The 24,548-nt window shown below is 51.3% G+C and overlaps 1 protein-coding gene across 5 annotated transcripts in view; it reads right to left on the bottom strand.

Moving 5' to 3' along the window:
- dixdc1b (DIX domain containing 1b) overlaps window positions 1-24,324 on the bottom strand; it is a 94,345-nt gene extending 70,021 nt beyond the window's left edge. For all 5 annotated transcript variants that reach the window (XM_042343918.1, XM_042343921.1, XM_042343917.1 and 2 more), the window contains exons 1-5: window positions 24,167-24,324; window positions 15,178-15,307; window positions 13,564-13,689; window positions 9,098-9,350; window positions 8,535-8,642 (exon numbers count right to left, since the gene is read on the bottom strand). In XM_042343918.1, coding sequence (XP_042199852.1) covers window positions 8,535-8,642; window positions 9,098-9,350; window positions 13,564-13,689; window positions 15,178-15,307; window positions 24,167-24,226 — 677 coding nt within the window. In that variant the 5' untranslated portion in view covers window positions 24,227-24,324. The remainder of the gene's footprint in view (window positions 1-8,534; window positions 8,643-9,097; window positions 9,351-13,563; window positions 13,690-15,177; window positions 15,308-24,166) is intronic.
- Window positions 24,325-24,548: the final 224 nt, after the last annotated feature.

Genomic DNA, 24,548 nt, shown 5'->3' with positions numbered 1-24,548 from the left:
TGACCAGCCGGGTGTCTGACACACACGGAAACCCGTCACCGTTGCTTAAGAGTCTCCAAACCCAACTGAGAATTCCATGTATCCCACTGACACAGGGAAATGCCAGAGATAGATTGTTGGAACGGAATGTGCTCTCTCTCGCTCTCTCTCGCTCTCTCTCTCTCTTGCTCGCTCCCTGGAGGGACACATCCTGTTTGCCTAATTCCGGAAAGTATTAGGCGCAGGTTGGCCAGAGCCAAGGCCTGGGGGAGCCCAAAGTGTATGTTGGGGTAACTGGTGGAGTCTAACCAGCTAAGCCCACACATAGCTTGCCATTGAGAGCGCTGTAGCTAAAGCTTGCGGAGCTGGTGAGGAGACCAGATTACTCCACCTTCTCAAGGTGAACGATTTAGAACCAAATATGTTTAACACGGCAGTGTTTTGTAGTGCGATGTGGCAGAGGTGGGGCGGCTTTCAATAACAAGCCCCACTGCTCAGTGCCACATGTGCAGACAGTTTTGCTTGGCACAGCAGCAAGACAGTCATGGGCAAGGCAGCTAGCCAGCTGTGCATTCACACTCACACTTACACACAGCACACATGCATAAGTACACCCCACACATACTCACACACAAACACATCACACACACTGACACACACACACACACACTCAAATACACAGATGGAAACATACACGCACGCATACAAACACATCAATACGTACACGCACACATACACAAAAATACACCAACATACAGGAACACACACAAAGACACAGAGACGTGCACGCGCACACTTTCGAAGCCAGTTTTCTACTGTTCTTAAAAAGAGACCAGCTTCCAAATTAAGACTGAATTTGAGAATGTTCCACAATTAAAAAAAAAGGAATTTTCTTTCATAAATTCATACCCAACTAATGAACGTTGGGGTGGGCAGGGGGGCAATTTCTCAAAAGAACATTATTAGAAAGGGGGAGATGTTTTAAAACCCTGCAGATGATTTAAAATGTGAGGCTTGGCTGTACTTTGGAAGATATGTATAATTGTGGGAAGTAAATGATATGTTTTTAAAAGGAGAATAACAGTTTCCAGGCATTTCTGGGTCTCGGTTGAGTCAGTTTTTATATAAAAAACTAAACCTACGTTCACTGTAATTCCACTGCAAATCACTGAATTGCCAGAGGTGCCGGCCTTCAGATAAACAACAACAACTTGCATTTACATAGCGGCCTTCACGCCAAGTAGCGTCCCGGAGCATTTAAAGCTTTGGGATGTCCTTACGATATGAAAGGCGTCTATACTGCACTTCCTTCTCGCTCTGCACCGAATTCCCACTCTCTCCAAATTCCTAGGGGCCTCACTCCATTCTCAGCTTGCTCTGCTGGGCTCTCTGCTCGAGTGAGGCTCTCGTAAGGCTCCCCTTTATATAGTCCACAGACAGAACCAGTTTTAACTGACTACCTAGCAATTTTCCCCTGGACCTGCTTCATAAAGATGTTAAACCCAGGTCTCGTCTGTGCCTGTTCAGCTGGACGTTAAAGATCCCATTGGCACTATTTGACCCGGCCAACAATCCCTCAGATAAAATTCGTCACTCTCTTTACAGCTGTTTTTTGGGATCGTTGCTGAGTGCAAACTGGCTGCCCCGTTCGGCCACAAAATACACAGTCACTACACTTTACAGTAAATGTGCAAAGCGCATTGAGATGTTCTCCGGAAACATCAACAACAACAGCTTGCACTTAAACAGCGCTCCTCACGCAGGGTAGAGTCCCAGAGCGCTTGACAGTGGCGGAGCAGTTCGCTGAGCTGGGGGGAGGGGGGAGGTGACCGTACACACGGCCGAAGAGGAAGTTTACACATCAGGAGCTGCATAAAATGTAAAGATCATTTTGTTTTCAAATTAAGGAAACCTAACTCTCGCTATTGCTATATGGATTGAGTGGCACAGGAAGATGCAAAGGTCACTCACTGCCCTAAAGGGTTAACTTCCAAACGACAACTTACATTTGTCTAGCGCCTTTCACGTCGGGAGAAATAATAATAATAATCATAAAAATATGTCACATTGAGAAATACAATAAGAAGTCCAAATCAACCTACAATAAACGTGATGTTAGAATGTTATAAACCGAGCAGATTAGAAATTAAAAAGGCTCAAACTCTTAAAAAAAACACACACAGATATAAAACTGTTTTTTGCAAAACTGCAGCATACTTCGAAAAATAATAATAATTTGGACAGTCTCACCCACAAAATATACAGTCAATTCACTTTACAGTGTGTCCTGTGAAGCGCTTTGAGACGTCTCGAAGATGTGATAAGGCGCTGCATCAAATGCCAGGACTATTATTGTGATTATTATATCTAAAACACATTCATTTGGGATGTGAGACTCCAGGGCAGGGATGGGGGAGTGATGCATTATCAGAGTTGTTGTGCTTCGAGTTAGACGTTGAACAAAGGGGAAAGATGTAGATTACTACAACAAGAACAACAACAAGATGACATGTGTACAGCGCCTTTCACGTCGGGAGGACGTCCCAAGGCACTGGACAGTGACAGCATTTCAGACCCGAGCTGGGGTCGGGGGGGGGGAGGGAGAGGAGGGGAAGGGGTTGGCCGATGGCATGGTCGAAGAGGAGGGTCTCGAGGCGGGACTTGAAGGAGGCTAAGGAGGGGACGAGGCGGAGTGACTGGGGGATGGAGTTCCAGAGGTTGGGGGCAGAGTGGCTGAATGCTCTCCCGCCAATGGTGGGGCGGGTGGGTTGGGGGACGTGGAGCAGCCAGAGCCGGCTGAGCAGAGGGAACGGGCGGGTTGGTAGGGGGTTAGGAGGTCGCAGAGGTAGGGTGGGGAGAGGCCATGGAGGGCTTTGTATGTGAGGACCAGGATCTTGAACTGGATCCTCTGAAGGATAAGGAGCCAATGGAGTCGGGAGAGAGTGGGGGAGATGGGGTCACGGAGTTTGGTGTGGAAGAGGACACGGGCTGCAGAGTTAGTTCTGGATTATCTGCAGTCTGTGGAGGGAGGAGTTGGGAAGGCCGACATGCAGGGTGTTTGCGTAGTCGAGCCTGGAGATGATGAAGGGATAAACAAGAGTTTCAGTGGCCTGAGGAGTGAGGTAGTGGCGGAGTCGGGCCATGTTACGGAGGTGAGGGAAGGCCGAGCGGGTCATGGCTTGAATGTGGAGGAGAAAAGACAGTTGAGGGTCGAACAAGACACCTCGGTTCCTGACTGGCGGTGAGTTGTAGTGACCAACCATGGAGGGTGATGCTGCCAGAACCTGAGGTGCTGGAGGAGGCGCTGGTGTGAGCCAATCAGGAGGGTCTCAGTCTTGTTCACATTCAACTGTAGGAAATTTGCCCTCATCCAGGACTTGATGTCCGACAGACAGTCTGTCAGGACAGCGGTGGTCCTGGAGTTGAGGGTGGGGGCAGAAAGATAGAGTTGGGTGTCATCCCCATACATGTGGAAGTTGACCCCACCGAGGGGGACCATGTAGATATTAAAGAAGAGACAAGGACAGAGCCCTGGGGGACGCCAGACGTGACAGTGCGGGGGCTGGAGGAGAAACCGTTAGAGGCAACAAAGTGGAGACGGTGAGAGAGACAGGAATCGAGCCAGGCAAGGGCAGGTCCGCGAAGATTAAGTAAAGAGGAGAGGCGGTGTATGAGGATGGAGTGGTCGACAGTGTTGAAGGCGGCAGAGAGGTCGAGGAGGACAAGGAGACAGAGGGAGTCCTGTCACAGATGTTCAGAATGTCATTAGTGACTTTGACCCCCAGGGCTGTTTCAGTGCTGTCGGCAGCGCGGAAGCCGGATTGGAGGGGTTCAAAGAGGGAATGGCGAGAGAGAAAAGAGCAGAGCTGGGACGTTCCAGGACCTTGGAGAGAAATGGGAGGTTAGAGATGGGGGAATAGCTGGAGAGGAGGGATGGGTCCAGGGAAGGTGTTGTCAAGATGGGGGTGCAAATTGTGCAAATTGCACAAAAATTCCACACTATGTGCAAATTGGCTGCTACATTTGCCAACAAATACAGTAAATTTCTGATAACTCAAATCTGCCTTAACTCGTCACGAACGCTTAAGTCATCATGCTGTAAATCTCTCGGCCATATTTATTGATGTATTTATACAGAGGCCTAACTTGCTCTTTTCTCTCGGAGTGACGAGTTCTCAGGAGATTACTGAACACATCACTGCACTTCACAGCAATTATCTTAGAAGCTTTGAGACATCAACAGGCGCTGCAACAAATGCAAGGATTAGTATTATAATAATCCTTGCATTTGATATAGCGCCTTATTAGGTCATTGAGATGTCTCAAAGTGCTTCACAGAATATATTGACTGTATATTTTGTGGGCAAAACGCGGCAGCCAATTGCGCACAGCAGTTTCCCACAAATAGTCGTGGATTGAGTGACCAATTGAGTGATTTTTTAAAACTAATTATTACCGGAATGCAATCCGCCAATCGACTAACAACTGGGTTCCTACTTACTGCTAGGTAAACAACAACAACAACATTACACGTGTATAGCCCCTTTCACGTCGGGAGGACGTCCCAAAGCGCTGGACAGTCAGTGTTTCGGACCTGAGCTGGGGGTTGGGATCAGGGAGGGCGGGTTGGGGGGTGGGGGGGAGAAGGAGGGTGACTGAAGGCATGGTCGAAGAGGAGGGTCTTGAGGTGGGTCTTGGGGGTGGGGGGGAGAGGCGGAGACACTGCAGGATGGAATTCCAGAGGGTTGGGGCAGAGTAGCTGAAGGCCCGCCCGCCAAAAGTGGTGTGTGGGGTAAGGAATCGTGCCTAAAGTTTGGCCCTGACCCGCCTGGGAATCGAACCCGGGTCCTCTCGCTTGCGAGATGAGGGCTCTGACCACTACACTACAGGGCATACGTTATTATAATTTCCCTTGTGAGTAGTTAAAAGCTTACACTTCACACAGAGCACAGCCCCGGTCGGTGTGAGTGATGTCCTGCTGGATCACAGATGGTGAGACTAGTCGATTAACAAAGGCAGGAGCTTGCTACAGGCGTTAATCCTATTTATCTGGTAATACGAAATGACTGTTGTTAATTTAAGAAGACAAGTGTTGCGGGTCCCCAGGGTGTACGACCCTCCCATTTTATTGAGCACCAAATTTCGCCACAAAATGAAACCTTTGATGATTTCTTATCTTGTATCATAAAGCATCATCAACAACAACAACTTGCATTTACAGAGCTCCCCTTGCCCAAGGCGTATCGATTGTCTTCAGGCGATTGACCCTATTTTCAACGATGATAGGGCAATAATAAAATATTTTGTAATTCTTCCATCCTCAACCTTAGCTGCTCCACCTGACAGTGCTATTAAAATAATAACAAGAAGCCTTAGATTTGGTCCAGCGCCTGTCACAGGCGGGAGGACGTCTCAAAGCGCTTCACAGGATTTGTTGTAAAGTGCAGTGACTGGGAGATTTTATAAGTCAATGCAACAGCAACAATAACCACAAAATGACATGTGTAAAGCGCCTTTTACATCAGGAGGACGTCCCAAGGTGCCGGACAGATAGAGTTTTGGACCTGAGCTGGGGATCGGGGTGGGGGAGGGTGGAGGGTAGGGGGGGAGCAGGGAGATCAAAAGCACGGTCGAAGAGGAGGGTCTTGAGATGGGTCTTGAAGGAGGTGAGGGAGGGGGCGAGACAGAGGGTCTGCAGGATGGAGTTCCAGAGGGTGGGGGCAGTGGCAGAAGGCCTGCCCACTAATGGTGGAGCGAGCGAGGCAGGGGATGTGAAGCAGGCCGGAGCCCGCTGAGCCGAGGGAGCGAACAGGATGGTAGGGGGTTAGGAGGTCGGAGGCGTCGGGGAGAGCAAGACATGGAGGGTTTTGAAGGTGACCGGGATCTTGAACTGTATCCTCTGTGTGATGGGAAGCCAGTGGAGTCAGGCGAGGAAAGGGGTGATAGGGTCATGGATCCTGGTGCGGGAGAGGGAACGGGCTGCAGAGTTCTGAATGATCCGCAGTCTGTGGAGGGAGGAGTTGCAGCAGTCGGTTTGGACCCAGAAACATCCCCAAAAAACGGTTATACCTTGAGCTGCCAAGGGATTGTTGGCCAGGACACCGAGAGAGAGAAACTCTCTTCCCTTTTCCAACAGCGCCTCGGGATCTTTAACGTCCGCCTGCACAGATTTAACATCTCACTCGAAGGACAGCACCTCCAACAATGCCACTCAACACTGATTTTTAATTGGTGTGTCAGCTTGGCCGAGACCGTGAGCTCAAAGCCCCAACGTGGGGTTTAAACCCTCCGCCTTCTAATTCAACAACAACAACAACAAGATTCCATTTATAAAGCGCCTTTCACGTCAGGAGGACGTCCCTAATTCAGAGGCGAGAGGGCTACTGATCGAGCCAAGCTGACACTGAAATTAAATGCAGTCATTACACTTTTACAAGAAAAAAAAACTGTGAAGCGCTTTGACGTGATAAAGCACTACATTAAACGCAAGGATAAAAATGGAGTCCTATAGCTCAGTGGTTAAAACACTCGCCTCACAAGCGAGGAGACCCGGGGTCAAATCCTGGACAGGGTGAAACCTTGGGCAAGTTTCCTTACTCCACACGCCTCTGTTTGCCCCGCAGTATGAACTGTATGAACCCAGTTGTTAGTCGATTGGTGGATTGCTTTTTCGGGGGTAATAATCCCTTCCAAAAAATAAATAATACTTTGGTCATTTTCAATCCACGACTGTTTGTGGGACACTGCTGTGAGCAATAGACTGCCGGGTTTCGCCCACAAAATATACCGTCATTTCAATCTGCAGTACATTCTGTGAAGCGCTTTGAGACGTCTTGAAGACGTGATAAGGTGCTGTATCAAATGCAAGGAAACCCCAGGAGCTGACAGCATCACCATCCAAGGATGCCCACTCCACCTCACTTAGCCAGTCTGGAACCTGGGCGACTTGTTCGACTCTCAAGTGTCCTTTCTACCCCACATCCTTGCCATGACCCACTCTGCCTTTCTCCACCTCCGCAACATCGCCCGGCTCCGACACTGCCTCACCCTCAGGCTGCTGAGACCCTCATGCACACCTTCATAACTTCTAGGATCGACTATGTCAACTCTGTTTGTCGGCCTCCCCAACTCCTCCTTCCACAAGCTCCAGATCATCCAGATCTCTGTAACTTGTATCCTCTCTCGCAAACTTTGTGACCCCATCACCCCCACCCTCGCCCGGCTCCACTGGCTCCCCATCCCCCAGAGGATAGAATTCAAAATCCTCATCCTCACCTTCAAGGCCATCCACAGCCTCGCTCCCTCCTACCTCCTCGACCTGCTGACCCCATATCAACCCGTCCGCTCCCTCAGCTCAGCAGACTCTGGCCTACTCCATGACCCCGGCCCGGCCCCTTATCAACGGTCAGCCATTCAGCCTCTCTGCCCCCACCCTATGGAACTCTATCCCACAGTCCCTTCGCCCCGCTCCCTCCCTTGCGTCCTTCAAGGCACGTCTCAAGACCCTTCTCTTCGAATGTGCCTTCGGTCAGCCTCCTACCCCCACCCTCCCTGCCCTCCACCCTCACCGATCCCGACCCCCAGTTTGGGTCCAAATCCCTGACTGTCCAGCGCCTTGGGACGTCCTCCCGGTGTGAAAGGCGCCGTGTGAATGTCATTTGTATTGTATTATTATTTATTGTTATAATAATTCTGAGTCTGAGCTGATCATGTGGCACATACAGGCACCCACCAGAAGGGGGCGATGCTGCTCTACTCTGGACAAACTGCGGTTGGATTGATGGCGGAAGTTTATCTGTAAACAATTCTCGGTAACAAAACGGAATCTCTGACTATTCCTCCATTTCTGAGAATGTTGAACTCGGTCCCGGAAACTGAGGTCGAGGCATAAAAAGTGTCAAAACACACGTTCGCCCACAAAACACACAGTTTTCTCGGCCGGCTTCCGGGTGTCTGACAGTGGGGAAAACTCATCACCGTGTTAACAATCTCCAAAACCAAACTGAGAATCCCAAGCATCCCGACACGTTACCATTATCCCAGCAAGGGGCAAACTCAAACACTTACAGCGTATCGGTTGCACAAAAGAGAGAACTGCGTCCTCCTTGGGCTTCAAAAGCTTCCCCAACACTGTGGTTCACACTTTCAGCTCGTCCAAGTACAATCATAGAACCTTACAGCACAGAAGGAGGCCATTCAGGCCATCGTGCAGTCGCTTTGAAAGAGCTTCCAACAAGTCCCACTCCCCCACTTACCCCAACTAGTCCCACTCCCCTGCTCTTACCCCATAGCCCTGCATGTTTTTCATTTTCATGTCCCTATCCAATTCCCTTTTGAAAGGTATTATGGAATCTGCTTCCACCGCCCTTTCAGGCAACGTGTTCCAGACTGTAACAACTCGCTGCGTAAAAAAATTCTTCTCGTCCCCCTTTTGCCAACGATTTGAAATCTGTGTCCTCTGGTTACCGACTCAGTCGCCAGAGGAAAGAGTTTCTCCCTGTTCCGTCAACAGTGTAAAAGCAGTCGGTAGAAAGGATAAAGGAGATTAATGTTACCTCTCGGTTGCTGGTGGTGATAAAGGGACCTGGTGCCACTCAAACTGCTTCACCATAGCTCGCACACTCCAGCACGGACTCCCCACCTCCTCCTCAAAGCTACCGGTCCTGTATATAGGGGCAGCCTGGTCAATACATAGCTCAGAACATCAATTACATTTTTAATGATTTCAATAATTTCGCCCCACTCTCTCCCTCCGCCCAGCGGGCTCCGGCCTGCTTCACGCTCCCCGCCTCGGCTGCCCCACCATTGGCTGGCGGGCCTTCTGCCCCTCCGCCCCGAACCTCTGGAACTCCATCCCACAGTCGCTCCACCTCGCCCCCTCCCTCGCCTCCTTCAAGACCGTCTCAAGACCCTCCTCTTCAACTGTGCTTTCGATTTTCCTCCTTCCCCCTCCCCCACTCCGCTCTCCACCTTCGCCGACCCCGACCCCCTGCTCGGGGCATTGGTGGAGGGGGCGGGGAGGAGGGGGGAAGATATTGCTTTTTGGGGTTAATAACAACGGCAACAACAACGTGTACGTATACAGTGCTCCTCATGTGGAGTAGTGTCCGCTGCTCACCTCTGGACTTCCTGTTTGTATCGGAACACTTCCCGTCCAGAGCGGGAGACATCGTGTCGGACCTCGGCCAGCGCGGCGACGGCACTCTGAGCCATGGCGGTGGCCGAGTGCGGCCTGTGGTTGTCCGAGGCGAGGTTGTGGGCCCTGATGGCCGAGGACGTGTGGCCGGTCGAACGGACGCCCGAGGGCTTGAAGTGAGCGGCCAGTGCCAGGATCAGACGCATGATACACTTCAGGTTCCCGTCCACGATATCTGCTCCGTCAGGACATCAAAAAACTACATTAATATTCCTCCCCAATCCACACGGCAAAGGGTCCCATACTGCAGCCGGGAGAGGAGACAAGGGAGACACACACGCACACACACACACACACACACAGAGCACACCCCCGCACACACACAGAGCACACACACACACACACGCACACACAGAGCACCCCCACACACACACACCACACACACGCACAGAGCACACCCCCCGCACACACACACAGAGCACCCCCCCGCACACACAGAGCACCCCCCCACACACACACACACGCACACACACACACACACACACACAGAGCACACCCCCCGCACACACACAGAGCACACACACACACACACGCACACACAGAGCACCCCCCCCCCACACACACACACACACACACACACACAGAGAGCACACCCCCCGCACACACACACAGAGCACACCCCCCGCACACACACACACACACAGAGCACACCCCCCGCACACACACAGAGCACCCCCCCACCAGCACACACACACAGAGCACCCCCCCACACACACACACAGAGCACCCCCCCACACAAACACACACAGAGAGCACCCCCCCCCACACACACACACACACAGAGCACCCCCCCACACACACACACACAGAGCACCCCCCCACACAAACACACACACAGAGCACCCCCACCACACACACACACAGAGCACCCCCCCCCCACACACACAGCACCCCACACACACACACGAGCACCCCACCCCACACACACAGAGCACCCCACCCCACGCACAACACAGAGCACCCCACCCCACCCCCACACACACAGAGCACCCCCACACACACACACACAGAGCACCCCCCCCCACACACACACACAGAGCACCCCCCCCCACACACACAGAGCACCCCCACCCCCCCACACAGAGCACCCCCCCCCACACACACACACAGAGCCCCCCCCATTCACAGCCCCCCCACACATATAGCCCCCCCACACATACACAGATCCCCTCACACAGCCCCCCACACACACAGCCCCCCCACCACGCACACACAGCCCCCCCCACACACCCACACAAACACCCACACACACACACACACACACAGCACCCCCCCCACGCGCACACAGCCCCCCCCACACACCCACACAAACACCCACACACACTCACACACACAGCCCCCCCCACCCCCCACCCACACACACACATTGGTTAAAAATCAGTAATTCACTGGACTTCACTGTGTGCAAATTCGGCTGCAATACATGTTTGCCCACACAGTCACTACGCTTCGCAGTGAATTCCCTTTCTTTGGAGAGGCGCTGTGTCGAATGAACGACCATTTATTGGGACGATAAAATCTCCAACATTTCAAATTCACATTGTAAATTTCGCCCCCAGTGAGCACAGGATTTTGATCGCAAATGCAAGGATTTAGGTCATTAAATCTGAACTCTGTTGGGGGACAAACAATATGAATGAAACGATTTCTCCTCTGACCCCCCACAGCTGCCGCCACATGAAATCTGCACTAAGTGCGAACTTTGAAGTTTAATTTGTTTTTGTGCAAATTTTTACGATCTGGAATTGGATATAATCAAGTGCTCGCGGACGCCACCTCACGTGGAGGGTGCTATATACTACAAGTTGTTGTTGTTGTTGTAAGCACTGCCTGAAAGTGGTGGAACTAGGTTCAATAATAAATTTCAAAAGGAAACTGGATAAGTACTTAAAAAGGAAAACATTTGCAAAGCAATGGGGAGAGAGTGTGGGAGAGGGTCGAGTTGGATAGCTCTTTAGGTATCAGTCTGACTCAGTCGATCCCTCCCTCTCGCCTCCGAGTCAGAAGGTCATGGGCCGAATGGCCTCCCTCCTTCTGTGCTGTAAGATTCTCTTTCCCCTTTGCTATTATTTATCCTCTTTGGACCACACACCATGTTACAGCTGTGAGGGCAGCCTCAGAAACTGCTCCCAGCCTCTCTCTGTCTATGCTGTCTGCAAGCCAGACCTCTATAGGGAGGGAACATTAATGGGGGAGCTCAAAGTGGTGCAGAATTCTGTTCCCGTTTTGCTCAGCTCTCTGGGGTCAGACTCCCCTCAAGTCACGGCAAACACTGAGACATCTGGAGAGATGTTGTGGGGTGGTGGGAGAGGGGGCTGTTGGCCAGAACACCGGGAGAGACAAAGTCCCTTCTCTTTTCGAACAGCGCTGTGGGATCGTTTAAAGCTCACCTCAACCGGCACAGACAGAAGGAGAGCTCAGTTTCATGTCTCAGATAATTATTTGGGGAGGACAAGTTTGCAGGGCTATGGGGAGAGCACGGGGGAGTGGGACTGAATTGGATAGCTCTTTTCAAAGACATCCAATTACACAGCACAGAAGGAGGCCATTTGGCCCATCATGTCTGTGCCGGCTCTTTGCAAACTTGTCCTCCCCAAATAATTATCGACTTATCTCTTAAAAGTTGTTAAAAGTTGGGCAAGTTTCTTTACTCCACACACCTGATAATAATCCCTCAAGAAAAAAAATCCAATAATAAATTGGTCACTTCAATCCACGACTGCTTGTGGGACATTGCTGTGTGCAACTGGCTGCCACGTCAATTCACTTTACAATATATTCTGTGAAGCGCTTTAAGACGTCTCAAAGACATGATAAGGCGCTGTATCAAATGCGAGGATTATTATTATTATTGAATCGGCTTCCACCGGCCTTTCAGGCAATGTATTCCAGATCCCAACAACTCGCTGTGTGAAAACATTTCTCCTCACTTCCCCTGTTTCTTTTATCAACTATTTTAAATCGGTGTCCTCGGGTTACCAACCCTCACCCACCAGTGGGAATAGTTTCTCCTTGTTCACCCTATCGAATCCCCTCATAATTTTGAAAACTTCTAAAATCTCCTCTTAACCTTCTCTGCTCCAAGGAGAACAATCTGAGCTTCTCTCACCTCTCCTGATAACTGAAGTCCCTCATTCCTGGTACCATCCTGGTCAATCTCCTTTGCACCCTCTCCAGTGCCTTGACATCCTTCCTAAAGTGTGGGGCCCAGAACTGAACCCAGTCTCTCGCTGAGGCCCAACCAGTGTTTTATATAAAGGTTCATCATAACTTCCTGACTTGTGTATTCTATGCCCCTATTTATAAAGCCTCGTATCCCATGTGCTTTTTAACAGCTGTATCTCCCTGTCCGGCCACCTTCAAAGATTTACTATATGACCCCCAGGTCTCTCTGTTTCTTCGCCCCCTGTAAGATTGTCCCATCAGCGTATATTGCCTCTCCTCATTCTTCCTCACAAACTCCATCACTTTGCATTTCTCCACATTAAACTTCATCTGCCCCGTGTCTGCCCGTGTTACCAGTCTGTCTATGTCCTCTTGCCGTCTGCTACTGTCCTCCTCACTGTTTACTACTTTTCCTAACTTAGTATCATCGGCAAACTTGGAAATTGTCCTCCCTATACCCAAGTCCAGGTCATTTATATAGATCACAAACAGCAGTGGCCCCAATACCGACCCCTGTGGGTCACCACTGCACTTCCCTCCAGTCAGAAAAACAGCCGTTCACCACCGCTCTCTGTCTCCAGTCAGTTCTGTATCCGCTGACACTGTCCCTGTAATATCGGGGGCTCCTATTTTGCTACAAGTCTCTTATGTGGCACTTTATCAACGCTTTTTGAAAATCCATATAAACTACATCAACTGCACTCCCTTCACCCGCCCTCTCCGTTACTCCATCAAAAAATCTATGATTTATAGAATCATGGTGCCTCCGACAGCCACACCCGCCCGCCCAGTGCTGTATCGAACAACAACAACAAATTAGACTTGTGTAGCGCCCTTCTCGTCAGAAAGACGTCCCAGGGAACTCAATATTCAGGGGGTTTTGGACCCGAGCTGGGAGTTGGGGTCAGGAGGGGTGGAGGGCAGGGTGTCGGTGGGAGGGTGACTGAAGGCACGGTCGGAGAGGAAGGTCTTTAGATGGGACTTGGAGCAGGCAAGACAGGGGGTGAGGGGGAGGGATTGCGGGATAGGGTTCCAGAGTGTGGGGGCAGAGATGGTGGAGTGGGAAGTGTGGGGGACCTGAGGCAGGCCGGCTTAGCATCTCATATCTTGAAGCGTCAGCTGAGATTGTGAGCTCAGAAACCCAGACCTGGGGGCTTGAACCCATGACTTTCTGACTTGGAGGCAGCCACCTGAAGTGAAAGTTGTTGTTCTTGTTGACTCACCTCGGGCCGAGGTCTGGTGCATGCGGATCTTTTTGGAAGCCACGAACTGCAGGACCTTTTCCACATTGTCCTTCATCTCCTGTTGGCTGCCGGGGCTGGGAGCAATGTCCCCGAGACGCTCCCCAGCTGTGAGAGTGAGAGAGATATCAAGGTTAATTCTCTCCAGAGGCAGAATGCCATGGAGTTCAAACCCTCCCCCCCCACCACCGCAACCCCCTCACCCCACTCTGTCTACTCTGCAGCTCAGCCAAGTCACAAGATGCTAAAATAACTTGCGAGATCACAATAACATTACAGATTGGTTTGGATGAAGAGGCTTTTCGTCCCATTGCTCTTATCCTTCCAGACCTCCAACCCCACTGTCCCCCCCCATCAAGACGTCTATACTAACATTAAGGTGATATCAAGGTGCAAACACGAGTAATTACTTAGTTAATAAATTGGAAACACTAGCGATAAAGTAGTCATAAGCTATAAATACTAATAATAAGATATATAGACTAGCCATGAATTGGTACAATTGAAAAATTACAATATAAAATTACATTTACACTTAAAATTGTTTAAATTATTTACATTTAAAATGACCCTGAACTGTCCTTTCTCCCCCACATCCACGCCATGACTGGCACTGCCTACCACCACCTCCGCAACATTGCCACACTCTGCCATTGCCTCACCCCTCAGGCCCCCAAACCCTCACCATTTGTCACATCGAGGCTCGATTACAGAAACTCCCTCCTCATCGGCCTTCCCAACTCTTCCCTTCACAACCTGCAGATCATCCAAAGCTCTGCAGTTCATGTACTCTCACGCACCAGACTCCATAACCCCATCACTCCCACCTTGCCCGACCCCATCACTCCCACCCTCGCCCGACCCCATCACTCCCACCCTCGCCCGACCCCATCACTCCCACCCTTGCCCGACCCCATCACTCCCACCCTCGCCCGACCCCATCACTCCCACCCTCGCCCGACCCCATCACTCCCACCCTCGCCGACTCTACTGGCTCCCCATCTCCAGGAGGATTGAGTTCAAGATCTTCGTCCTCACCTTTGAGGCCATCCATGGCCTTGCCCCCTCCTACCTCTCTGATCTGCTGACTCCCTATCAACCTGCCCGCTCCCTCCGTTCAGGGCGCTCCAGTCTGCTCCATGTCTCCCGCCCGACCCGCCCTACCATCGGGGGCCGGGCTTTCAGCCTCTCTGCCCCCAGACCCTGGAACTCCATCCCACAGTCCCTTCGCCTCACTTCCTCCCTTGATTCCTTCAAGGCCTCCTCTTCGATTGTGCCTTCGGTCGCCCTCCCACCTCTCTGCCTTAAATCACCCCTACCCCACCCCTCCCCCATGCTCAGGCCCCGACACCCGACTGTACAGCGCTTTGGGACGTCTTCCCGATGTGAAAGGCGCTCTATAAATGTAATTTTGTTGTTGTTGTTGTACACAGCACCTTTCATGTCAGGAGGATGTCCCAAGGTGCTGGACAGTAAGGGATTTGGACCCGAGCAGAGGGTTGAGATCAGGAGGGGTGGAGGGCAGGGAGGGTGGGGGGAGGAGGGTGAGTGAAGGCCCAGTCACTAGTGATAAGGTTGTTAGGTGTCAATACTAACCGACGATCTCTACCAGATGTGCCAGCACCACCCCATCTCTCAGGTCTCGTCGCAGGTCCTCCACAGGGCAGACACCGGGTTTTTTCTTTAGCTGCAAATTCACCCAAACCACGTACGACTGTAACTGTTGCTGTGGCAGAGAATCAACATGGTCACCCCCAGCCCTGACCATCAGCCACCCTCACACAGACCCCCTCCCACACTGACCATCAGCCACCCTCACACAGACCCCCTCCCCCACTGACCATCAGCCACCCTCACACAGACCCCCTCCCCCACTGACCATCAGCCACCCTCACACAGACCCCCTCCCCCACTGACCATCAGCCACCCTCACACAGACCCCCTCCCCACTGACCATCAGCCACCCTCACACAGACCCCCTCCCCCACTGACCATCAGCCACCCTCACACAGAGCCCTGAGGGACACCGCACGAGACAGTGCGGGGGCTGGAGGAAAAGCCGTTAGCAGATTATAGATTAGATTATATCGCTGAACAGTTTGAGACGTCCAATAAGGGTCCAGAAAGGCTCTAGACAGGGCAGGTTTAATGGATGCAACAATCTTCTACTTTTCCTCCTCCTCCTGTCCTTCGTTGTTACAAAGCATCTCGGAGCAGGTAACACGGCTGAGCGGACTGTCCTATAACTACAACAACAACAACAACAAGATTCCATTTATAGAGCGCCTTTCACGTCGGGAGGACATCCCAAACTAGCACAAGATACTGAAGTTTCTCTCTCTCTTGGGGTCCTGGCCAACAAGACTTTCCCCCCACACCCCAAACATCACTGTTTACAAATTACCCGCCCCATTTCACCCACAAAACATATAGTCGCCGCACTTTACAGTATATCCTGTGAAGCACTTTGGGACGTCCTACCGATGCGAGAGGCGCTGTATGGAATGCAAAGCTCCTCATTATTCCTATTGCACCAAGGCGATGGGTTTCCGTGTCACAGTTACTGCCATGTCCCACAAACAGCCACGAAGTGAACGACTGATTTTATTTGGGGGGATGGTCAGTCAGCCAGGACACCGGGAGACGGAGACCCTCTTCTCTTTTCAAGCAGTGACTAGGGATTATTTTACTCTCTTCTCTGGTCAAAATGCTCCACAGGATCTTTAGCGTCCACCTGAGCAGCACAGACACAAACCTTGGTTTAATGCCTCATCCTTGGGACAGGAGCAAAGCTTTCTAAAGCACTCAGAGGGAGCGTTACTCAGTCATGTTAATGTGGATGGCTCCTCGCGCCATATATTAAATTACAAAGGGCTGTTTATAGCCAGGACACACTGCCGGCAGAAGAGTTCGACCGAAACAAAAGCTTACAGAGCAAGTTGACTGCAGTCCATCAGTCAGTACAGTGGACACAGGGAACATCTGGGGGCACAGCTGTCTGGGGACGCTAGACAAAGCGCACAGAGCTTATCCCCTACATCTGCAGCTTTTCACTCCATCAGTTTCCTGAGCTCACTTACTCCCTCCATCGCTCTCTCCCTCCATCCGTCGCCTCCTCCCTCCCTGCCTTCCTCACCCCTCCCTCGCTCCCTCCTCAACCCCTCCCTCCCTCTCCCCCTTGCTCCTTTCCCCCTCCCACCTCGCCCCCTCCCTCGCTCCCCCTCGACCCCTCCCTCTCTCCCTCCCTCCCTCTTTTTCCCCTTTCCGCTCTCGCTCCTTCCCTCCCTCTCGCCATCATCAGCCTCCCTCCATTCCTCGCCCCTCCCTCCCTCCCAACCTCGCTCCCACCTCGCCACTCCCTCCCCCCTCCCTCCCTCACCCCCTTCCTTCCTCCCTCCCTCCCTCCCTCGCCCCCTCCCTCCCTCGCTCCCTCACTCACAGCTAACAGCATCTCAGCAGCACTCTGTGTCATTAGGGGACATTGGACACTTAGCAGATTATGTGATTCTGCAACTCACTTAAAGATTAGAAATCCTGTCACTGATTCATAATTTTACAATAGTCGTTGCGTTGGATGCAACACCTTTCACATCAGGAGGATGTCTCAAAGCGCTTCAGAGGAGCAAGTGAGAGGACCCGGGTTCGATTCCCGGGCGGGGCGAAACCTTAGGCAAGTTTCCTCACTCCACACACACGTCTCTGTTTACCCAACAGCAAATGGGAACCCAGTTAGTCAATTGGTGGATCACTTTTCCGGGGATAATAATCCCTACAAAACAATAATAATAATGTGGTGAATCAATCAACGTCTGTCTGTGCGCAATTGGCTGGCGCGTTTCACCCACAAAATACACAGTCACTACACTTTATAGTATATCCTGTGAAGCGCGTTGAGGCGACTCGAAGACGAGATACAACGCCAAATCAAACGCAAGGAAGATTATTATTATCTTACTGTAAAGTGCAGTGACCGTGTGTTTTGTAGGTGAACGCGGCAGCCAATTTGCACACAGCAACGTCCTGCAAACAGCCTCAAAGTGAGTGACCAATTTTATCTGGGGGATTGCTGACGATTACACACAGTGGCCCACAAAATACACAGTCACTCCACTTTACAGTGGATCCTGTGAAGCTCTTTGGGACGTCTCAACGATGTGATAAGGCGCTGTATCAAATGCAAGGGTTACTAAGAGGCTTTCCCTACCATTGCAAATTGTCAGCTTTTTGCTTCTAAGAAAAAAAAGTCAATAATAAGTCAGGGTTTGGGGTGTGGGGGAGATACGTTTTGAGAACTTGGGGCCTGAGCAACTTTAACACACTGTTAAACAGAATCATATTCGCAGCTATGGAAACCTGAAGCAGGATTCAGAAACGTCAAAAGTTTTCAAGTGGGCGGTTGGGGTGGAGATTAAAATGATCTCCCAGAACCAGAAAGGCTCAGTCAGTAATGACCACCACCAACAACAAAATGACATGTGTAAAGTACCTTTCACTTTGGGAGAACGTCCCAAGGCGTTGGACAGACAGTTTCAGACCTGAGCTGGGGGCCAGGGTGGGGGAGGGTGAAGGGCGGGGGGGAAGCAGGGAGATCAAAAGCACAGTCGAAGAGGAGGGACTTGAGATGGGTCTTGAAGGTGGCGAGGGAGGGGGCGAGACAGAGGGACTGCGAGATGGAGTTCCAGATAATAAACATCACCTCAGTTGTTCGCTTTGAGGGAAAGGACGATCGCCTACAATAACAAGGTGTGAGTTTGATGCAGCGCCAGTGGCTATTGTCAAGATCCTCTCCCACTCACTTGTCTACAAATCCCTTCACGCCCTGGCACCTACTGACCTCTCTGCCCTCCTCTCTCCCCCACTCCACTACCCGCTGCCACCGCTCCTGCTCGTCCCTCGTCCCCTCCGCTCCACCATGGGCGGCCTCGCTTTCAGCCTCTACCCCCTGAAGCTTTGGAACTCTCTCCCCACCAATCTCTCCGGCTTATTCCCTCTCTTCTTCCTCTCTTTTAGATCACGACCAAAGACTTTCCTCTTCGACCGTGCTTAGGGACACCTCATCTCCTCCCCCCCCACCGCTTGGCGTCAGGCTCTGCCATGGTTAAGCGTTCAGAGATGCTGCCCTGCGTGTGGGGTGAGGTACAAGTTATTGTTGTTTTTGTTCTTACATCATCAATGCGTCCCAAAGCGCTTGACAGGATCTTATTGTAAACTGTAGTGACTGTGTATTTTTTAGTTAGCCAATTAAGTTAACCAAACGTAATTTGGTTAACAAATTACGTTTCTATATCGTCTATCATGTTGGGAGGACGTCCCAAGGTGCTGGAGGGGTGGGGGGTGGGAGTGGTCAAATAGGAGGGGCTTGAGGCAGAAAAACTGAAGGCCTGTGTGTCACTGTCAATGATGGGGGGTGGGGTGCAGGCCAGTGCCCACTGAGCAGAGGGAGTGGCCTGGTTCCAACCTAGGCTCCATGACCCTATCACCCCCATCCTCGCCCGACTCCACTGGCTTCCCATCACACAGGGGTACAGTTCAAGTTCCTGGTCGTCACCTTCAACGCCCTCTATGGTCTTGTTCCTCCCGACCTCTGCGACTTCCTAACTCCCTACCATCCACCATCCAGCTCGCTCCCTCCACTCAGCGGGCTCCGGCCTGCTTCACGTCCCCCATCTTGCTCGCCCCTTCTGCCACTCTGCCTCCACCCTCTGGAACTCCATCCCGCAGTCCATCTGCCTCATCCCCTCCCTCACCCCCTCCCTCATCCCCTCCCTCGCAGCCCTCCCTCACCACCTTCAAGACCCATCTCAAGACCCTCCTCTTTGACCACGCTTTCGATCTCCCTACTTCCCCACCTGCCCTTCATCCTCCCCCACCCCAACCCCAAACCCCCAGCTCAGGTCCGAAACTATGACTGTCCAAGGATTTTAAACTCATTGCAACGTTCCATTAACAGCCGTGAAGTGAATGACCACTTTCACATGGGAGAATGCCACCAAAGCACTTTGCAAAGGCGTGGTTGCAGAGGGAGGGGGAGTGGGAGGGAGGGGAAACGGGGAGGGAGGGGGAGCGGGGAGGGAGGGGGAGCGGGGAGGGAGGGGGAGGGGGTGCCTGAGAAGGTGGTGGTTTGGGAAGGGCCTTAGGTGGGAGGTTGCACACACAAAGAAGGGTTAAAGCAAAGAGTTGTTTTAAAACTTTCAGTCATTTGGGCACAAGTCACGGCATTTGTTGTTAATCGTGTTAAACGCAATCTTAATCCGGCAAATAATCTCCTTTCAACAAACAAATGTGGAGTCCTGTAGCTCAGTGGTTAGAGCACTCGCTTTGCAAGTGAGAGACCTGAGTTCAATTCCAGGCAGAGGGCGAAACCTTGGGCAAGTTTCCTTACTCCACACAGAGCCTAATAATATTCCCTCCAAAACCAAAAACAATAATAAATTGGTCAGTTTCAATCTACGACTGTTTGTGGGACATTGCTGTACGCAATTGGCTGCCGCGTTCGCCCACAAATATACAGTCAATTCACTTTACAGTGTGTTCTGTGAAGCGCTTTGGGACGTCCTCCCAACGTGAAAAGCGCTATATCAAATGCAACACCTATATAAACACCTAATGTGTCCGAGAGGCGAAAAACGTTAACAGAAGGCCTCACGCTCTGTCCGCCCATCTGCTAATTTCCTCCCCCCACAACCCAACAATTTCAACAGCGCAGCCCTCCCCACCCCCTCCCCGATGCTCTGGGACGCTATCCTGTGTGAAGAGCGCTGTACTTGCAAGTTCTTGTTGATGAGAGCGCTGGGAGCCGCTGTCTAGAAACAGAAGAAACAAAAAACCTGTTCATTGCACCAGAAATATTTTCACACGAGCTTCCCCTGGGCCAGCCTCCGAGCTGCTCGTGACTTAACACAGAGTCCTGTAGCTCAGTGGTTAGAGCGCTCGCCTTACAAGCGAGAGGACCCGGGTTCGATTCCAAGACGGAGGAGAAACTTGAGGCAGGTTTCCTTATTCCGCAGGCCTCTGTTTGCGCAGCAGTAATAAGTAAATAGTCAATTGAGTTTTCCTGGATTAATAATCCCTCCAAAAGATTCATTTTTAACAGTAATTTGGTCCGTGATTGTTTGTGGGACACTGCTGTGTGCAATTGGGCGGCCGCTCTTCCAGTACGAAAAACACAGTCACTACACTTTATAGTATATTCTGCGAAGTGGTTTGTGGCGCCTCAACAGAATGATAAGGCGCTATATCAAATGCAAGGATTATTATTGTTATTATTATTATTGTTATTAATGCTGTGCTTTGAGTGAGGGCTTCCTGTCACTGGCAGCTGACAAGCGTTGCTGGAATCAGACCAGTTTTGCAATCCTGGAGTGTCAGGGGGTGGGGGGGGGGCGGGGTGGGGGTGAGGCCTAACAAAGCTGATCTCTACTAATAACTAGATCACCAGATGGTGACTGTGGGCCCCCGTTCCCCCTGGGAGGGTCTCACTCTGAGAAATACAATATCAGACCACTCAGAGTAAACGGCAGCATTAGAAGCCGCCCCCACTGACCCTAAAATTTTTGAGCCGTTGACAGGCGTGGACTTCCCCGTCACTGCGGTAATCAATTCAAGGATCGCTTTGCGTTAACATGTTCTGCGCTTGCTCCAGCTGCCCGCTGTGTGCACAGCAGGGGTGGGGGTCGGGGGAGGGGGTGGTGGACACAGCAACACTCTCCCTCAATCCCTCGGCTTTGCCCCTTCCTTCCCCATTTTCAGGTCGTGCTTGAAGACCATCCTATTCGACCGTGCTCCCCCCGGCTCGGCATCGTGCTTCGCCACTGTCAAGTGCTCTGGGACGCTACCTTGTGAGAAGGTCGCAGTGTAAATGCAAACTGTTGTTGTTGTTGTGGTTGGGGGGGGAAGGAGGTGTCCGGAGCAAAGAGTGCAGTTCTGCGTACAGGTGACGGACGGTAATAACCTTTGCATTTGCTGAGTTATTGAGGCACGACGGAATACACAGTCACCACACTGGTGTTTAGCGTAGGCAGGAATTCTCAAAGCCCTGATCAACCCCACTCCCCCACTCTCTCCCCATAGCCCTGATCAACCCCACTCCCCCGCACTCTCCCCATAGCCCTGATCAACCCCACCCCCCGCTCTCTCCCCATAGCCCTGATCAATCCCACTCCCCCGCTCTCTCCCCATAGCCCTGATCAACCCCACTCACCCATTCTCCCCATAGCCCTGATCAACCCCACTCCCCCGTTCTCTCCCCATAGCCACTCTGCATAGCCCTGCAAACTTCTCCCCAAATATCTATCCACTCCTCCCTTGAAAGATGTTATTGAATTGGGTTCCACCAGCCTTTCAGGCAATGTATTCCAGATCCCAACAACTTGGGTGGAGTAAGGAAACTTGCCTACTTCCGCCGGGTCCAGGAATTGAACCCGGGTCCTCTCACTTGCGAGGCGAGTGCTCTCAGGAACGACTTAGCTAAGAGGAACCGCACCTCGCGCTGGAACGACAAGATATGTTCCGCCTCTGGGAAGTACATAATAATATAATAACAATCCTTGCATTTGATATAGCGCCTCATAAAGTCTTCAAGACGTTTCAATCACAAGGTTTGAAGCCTGTGAAGACCCTGTGACGAGATATCGAATGCGAGGGTTTTATTTGCCCACGTGACAGTTTTAATAAATTATCTTTTTAATTACACAATGTCTGCAACTCCTCCCCTGAATATATGTTGCTTTTCAACACCTCAGCCCATTCTAATGCAGTCCCCGGTTTACATTCTAATAAACACACTGTGGTGAAATAGCGGGAGGTGAAGGTTTTAGCTTGTGACCCATTGACGTACACTCTGAGGTGTTGGTTCTCCCTAATCTGCGCCTAATACTCTCTGGGATGAGGTAAACAAGTGTGTACCTCCGGAGGTGATGGGGGGGGGGGGGGGGGAGAGAGAGCACATTCCGTTCCAATATACAGGAATTTCCACACATAGGCGGCAAAATATACGTGTGCGACTCTCAGTCTGGTTTGGATACTTGTGAGCACCGTGATGGGTTTCGGACATGTCAAGACACCCGGCTTACAACAACCCGTGAATAAGAAGCATAAAACGAGCAGAACCTTTGTAATACAGAACCACAAACCAGAACTGAAATCAATTGAGTGGATTGTATTTGGAGTTGTCCCAATGTTTTTTTCATTAGAGACGCGATTGAGTGGATTTGAACTGAGGGAATAACACTGACTAACAACAACAAATGACATTTATGCAGCACCTTTCACATCAGGAGGACTTCCCCAAGGTGCTGGACAGTCAGGGATCAGCGCCCAAGCTGGTGGTTGGGATCAGGAAGGGGTGGAGTGTAGGGGAGGGTAAGGGTTGGAGGGTGACCGAAGGCGTAGTCAAAGAGAAGGGTCTTGTAGGAGGCAATGGAGGGGGCGAGGTGGAGGGACTGCGGGATGGACTTCCAGAGGGTGGGAGCAGAGATGCTGAAGGCCCACCTGCCAATGGTGGGGCGGGCAAAGTGGGGGACGTGAAACAAGCCAGAGCCCGCTGAGTGGAGGGAGTGGGCAGCTTTATAGGGGGTCAGGACGTCACAGAGGTAGGGAGGAGCAAGACCGTGGAGGGCTTTGAAGGTGAGGACCAGGATCTTGAACTGTATCCTCTGAATAATAATAACAACAATAATCCTTACAGGGCCTCATCACTTCTTTCAGACGCTTCACAGAATATGCTATAAAGTAAATTGACTGTATATTTTGTGGGTGAAACGCGGCAGCCAATTGCACACAGCAGCGTCCCACAAACAGCCGTGGATTGAGTGACCAAATCTGTATTAATAACATATGATAATAAAAATAATTATCAGCCTCGCTGGCAGTTGCAAATTCAAGTCATTTCATTCAAGAACTTCTATTTGTATTGTGCGCTTTGCGTAAGAGATTGCCTTGCTGAGAACCGTAAGAGATGCAGAGGTTAGAGAAACACTAAAAGGAACAATAAAACTCATGAAAAAGTTGTGATCGATACTCAGAAACAATCATTGTGTCTGTCTCTCCCTCCCTTTGCTTTGCTTCTATCCACAAGACAATGGAAACCCATGTCTGGTTAAGGTTAGCTTTCGACCAGAGCGCTTTCTCCAACAGTGCACTTAACTCAATCCAGATGACACGCATTAGAAAACGGAAATCTTACAACATTCATGAAACAGCCTGCGCGAGGAAACGCTGTAGCTCGGAGGAGAAAGGATTCTTCCAGCTAAAACATTGAGCTCTTAGATAGAAGCAATACACAGTCCTCTCCCTCCATAGACATTGCCCGCAATAACAACAACAATAATCCTTGCATTTGATACAGCGCCTTATCACGTCGTTAAAACATCTCGAAGTGCTTCACAGAATACACTATATACCACCTACACAATAGCAGATGCTGCAGGCGGGCGGGCGGGCTGGCTGGCTGAATGTCTGTCTGTCTGTTTGGCTGGCTGAATGTCTGTCTGGCTGGCTGGCTGAATGTCTGTCTGGCTGGCTGAATGTCTGGCACATTAAAGGCCAGTTTGGGTGCCGTCTGCTCAGTTAAAACGCTTCTGTTTACCTCTGTGAATCCCTCTTGCAGAACATCCAGCAGATTCCCTTTGGCTAAGCAGGCGATCATGGTGTCCGTTTCTTCCCAGGGGCCAAATGCAGCCCCGTGCGAGACGTTCCGGGACTCCAGTCAGGGGAGGATTTATTCCCCCACCAAACACCCACCCTACCCCCAGCCCACCCCTCCCCTTCCCTGGTCTGCGTTACGAGGCTGAAAGCCGGCAGCCCTGACTGATGCCATGTGTCAAGCTCGCTACCTTCATTTTGAACAGGACGTGGGTATCGGGCTACAGGGCAGGAGGAAGCCTCGCTCAACAGGCAGCGACCACTACGCTCCAGAGGCTTAGAGACGGCGGAGTTGTCATGACGACACTTAGCCACAGGATGTTGGA

The sequence above is a fragment of the Callorhinchus milii genome, unplaced genomic scaffold, assembly GCF_018977255.1.
Source record: "Callorhinchus milii isolate IMCB2004 unplaced genomic scaffold, IMCB_Cmil_1.0 Scaffold25, whole genome shotgun sequence".
Lineage (NCBI taxonomy): Eukaryota > Metazoa > Chordata > Chondrichthyes > Chimaeriformes > Callorhinchidae > Callorhinchus > Callorhinchus milii.
Note: the sequence above shows the minus strand (reverse complement) of the source record. Positions and strands in the feature narration are given on the sequence as shown.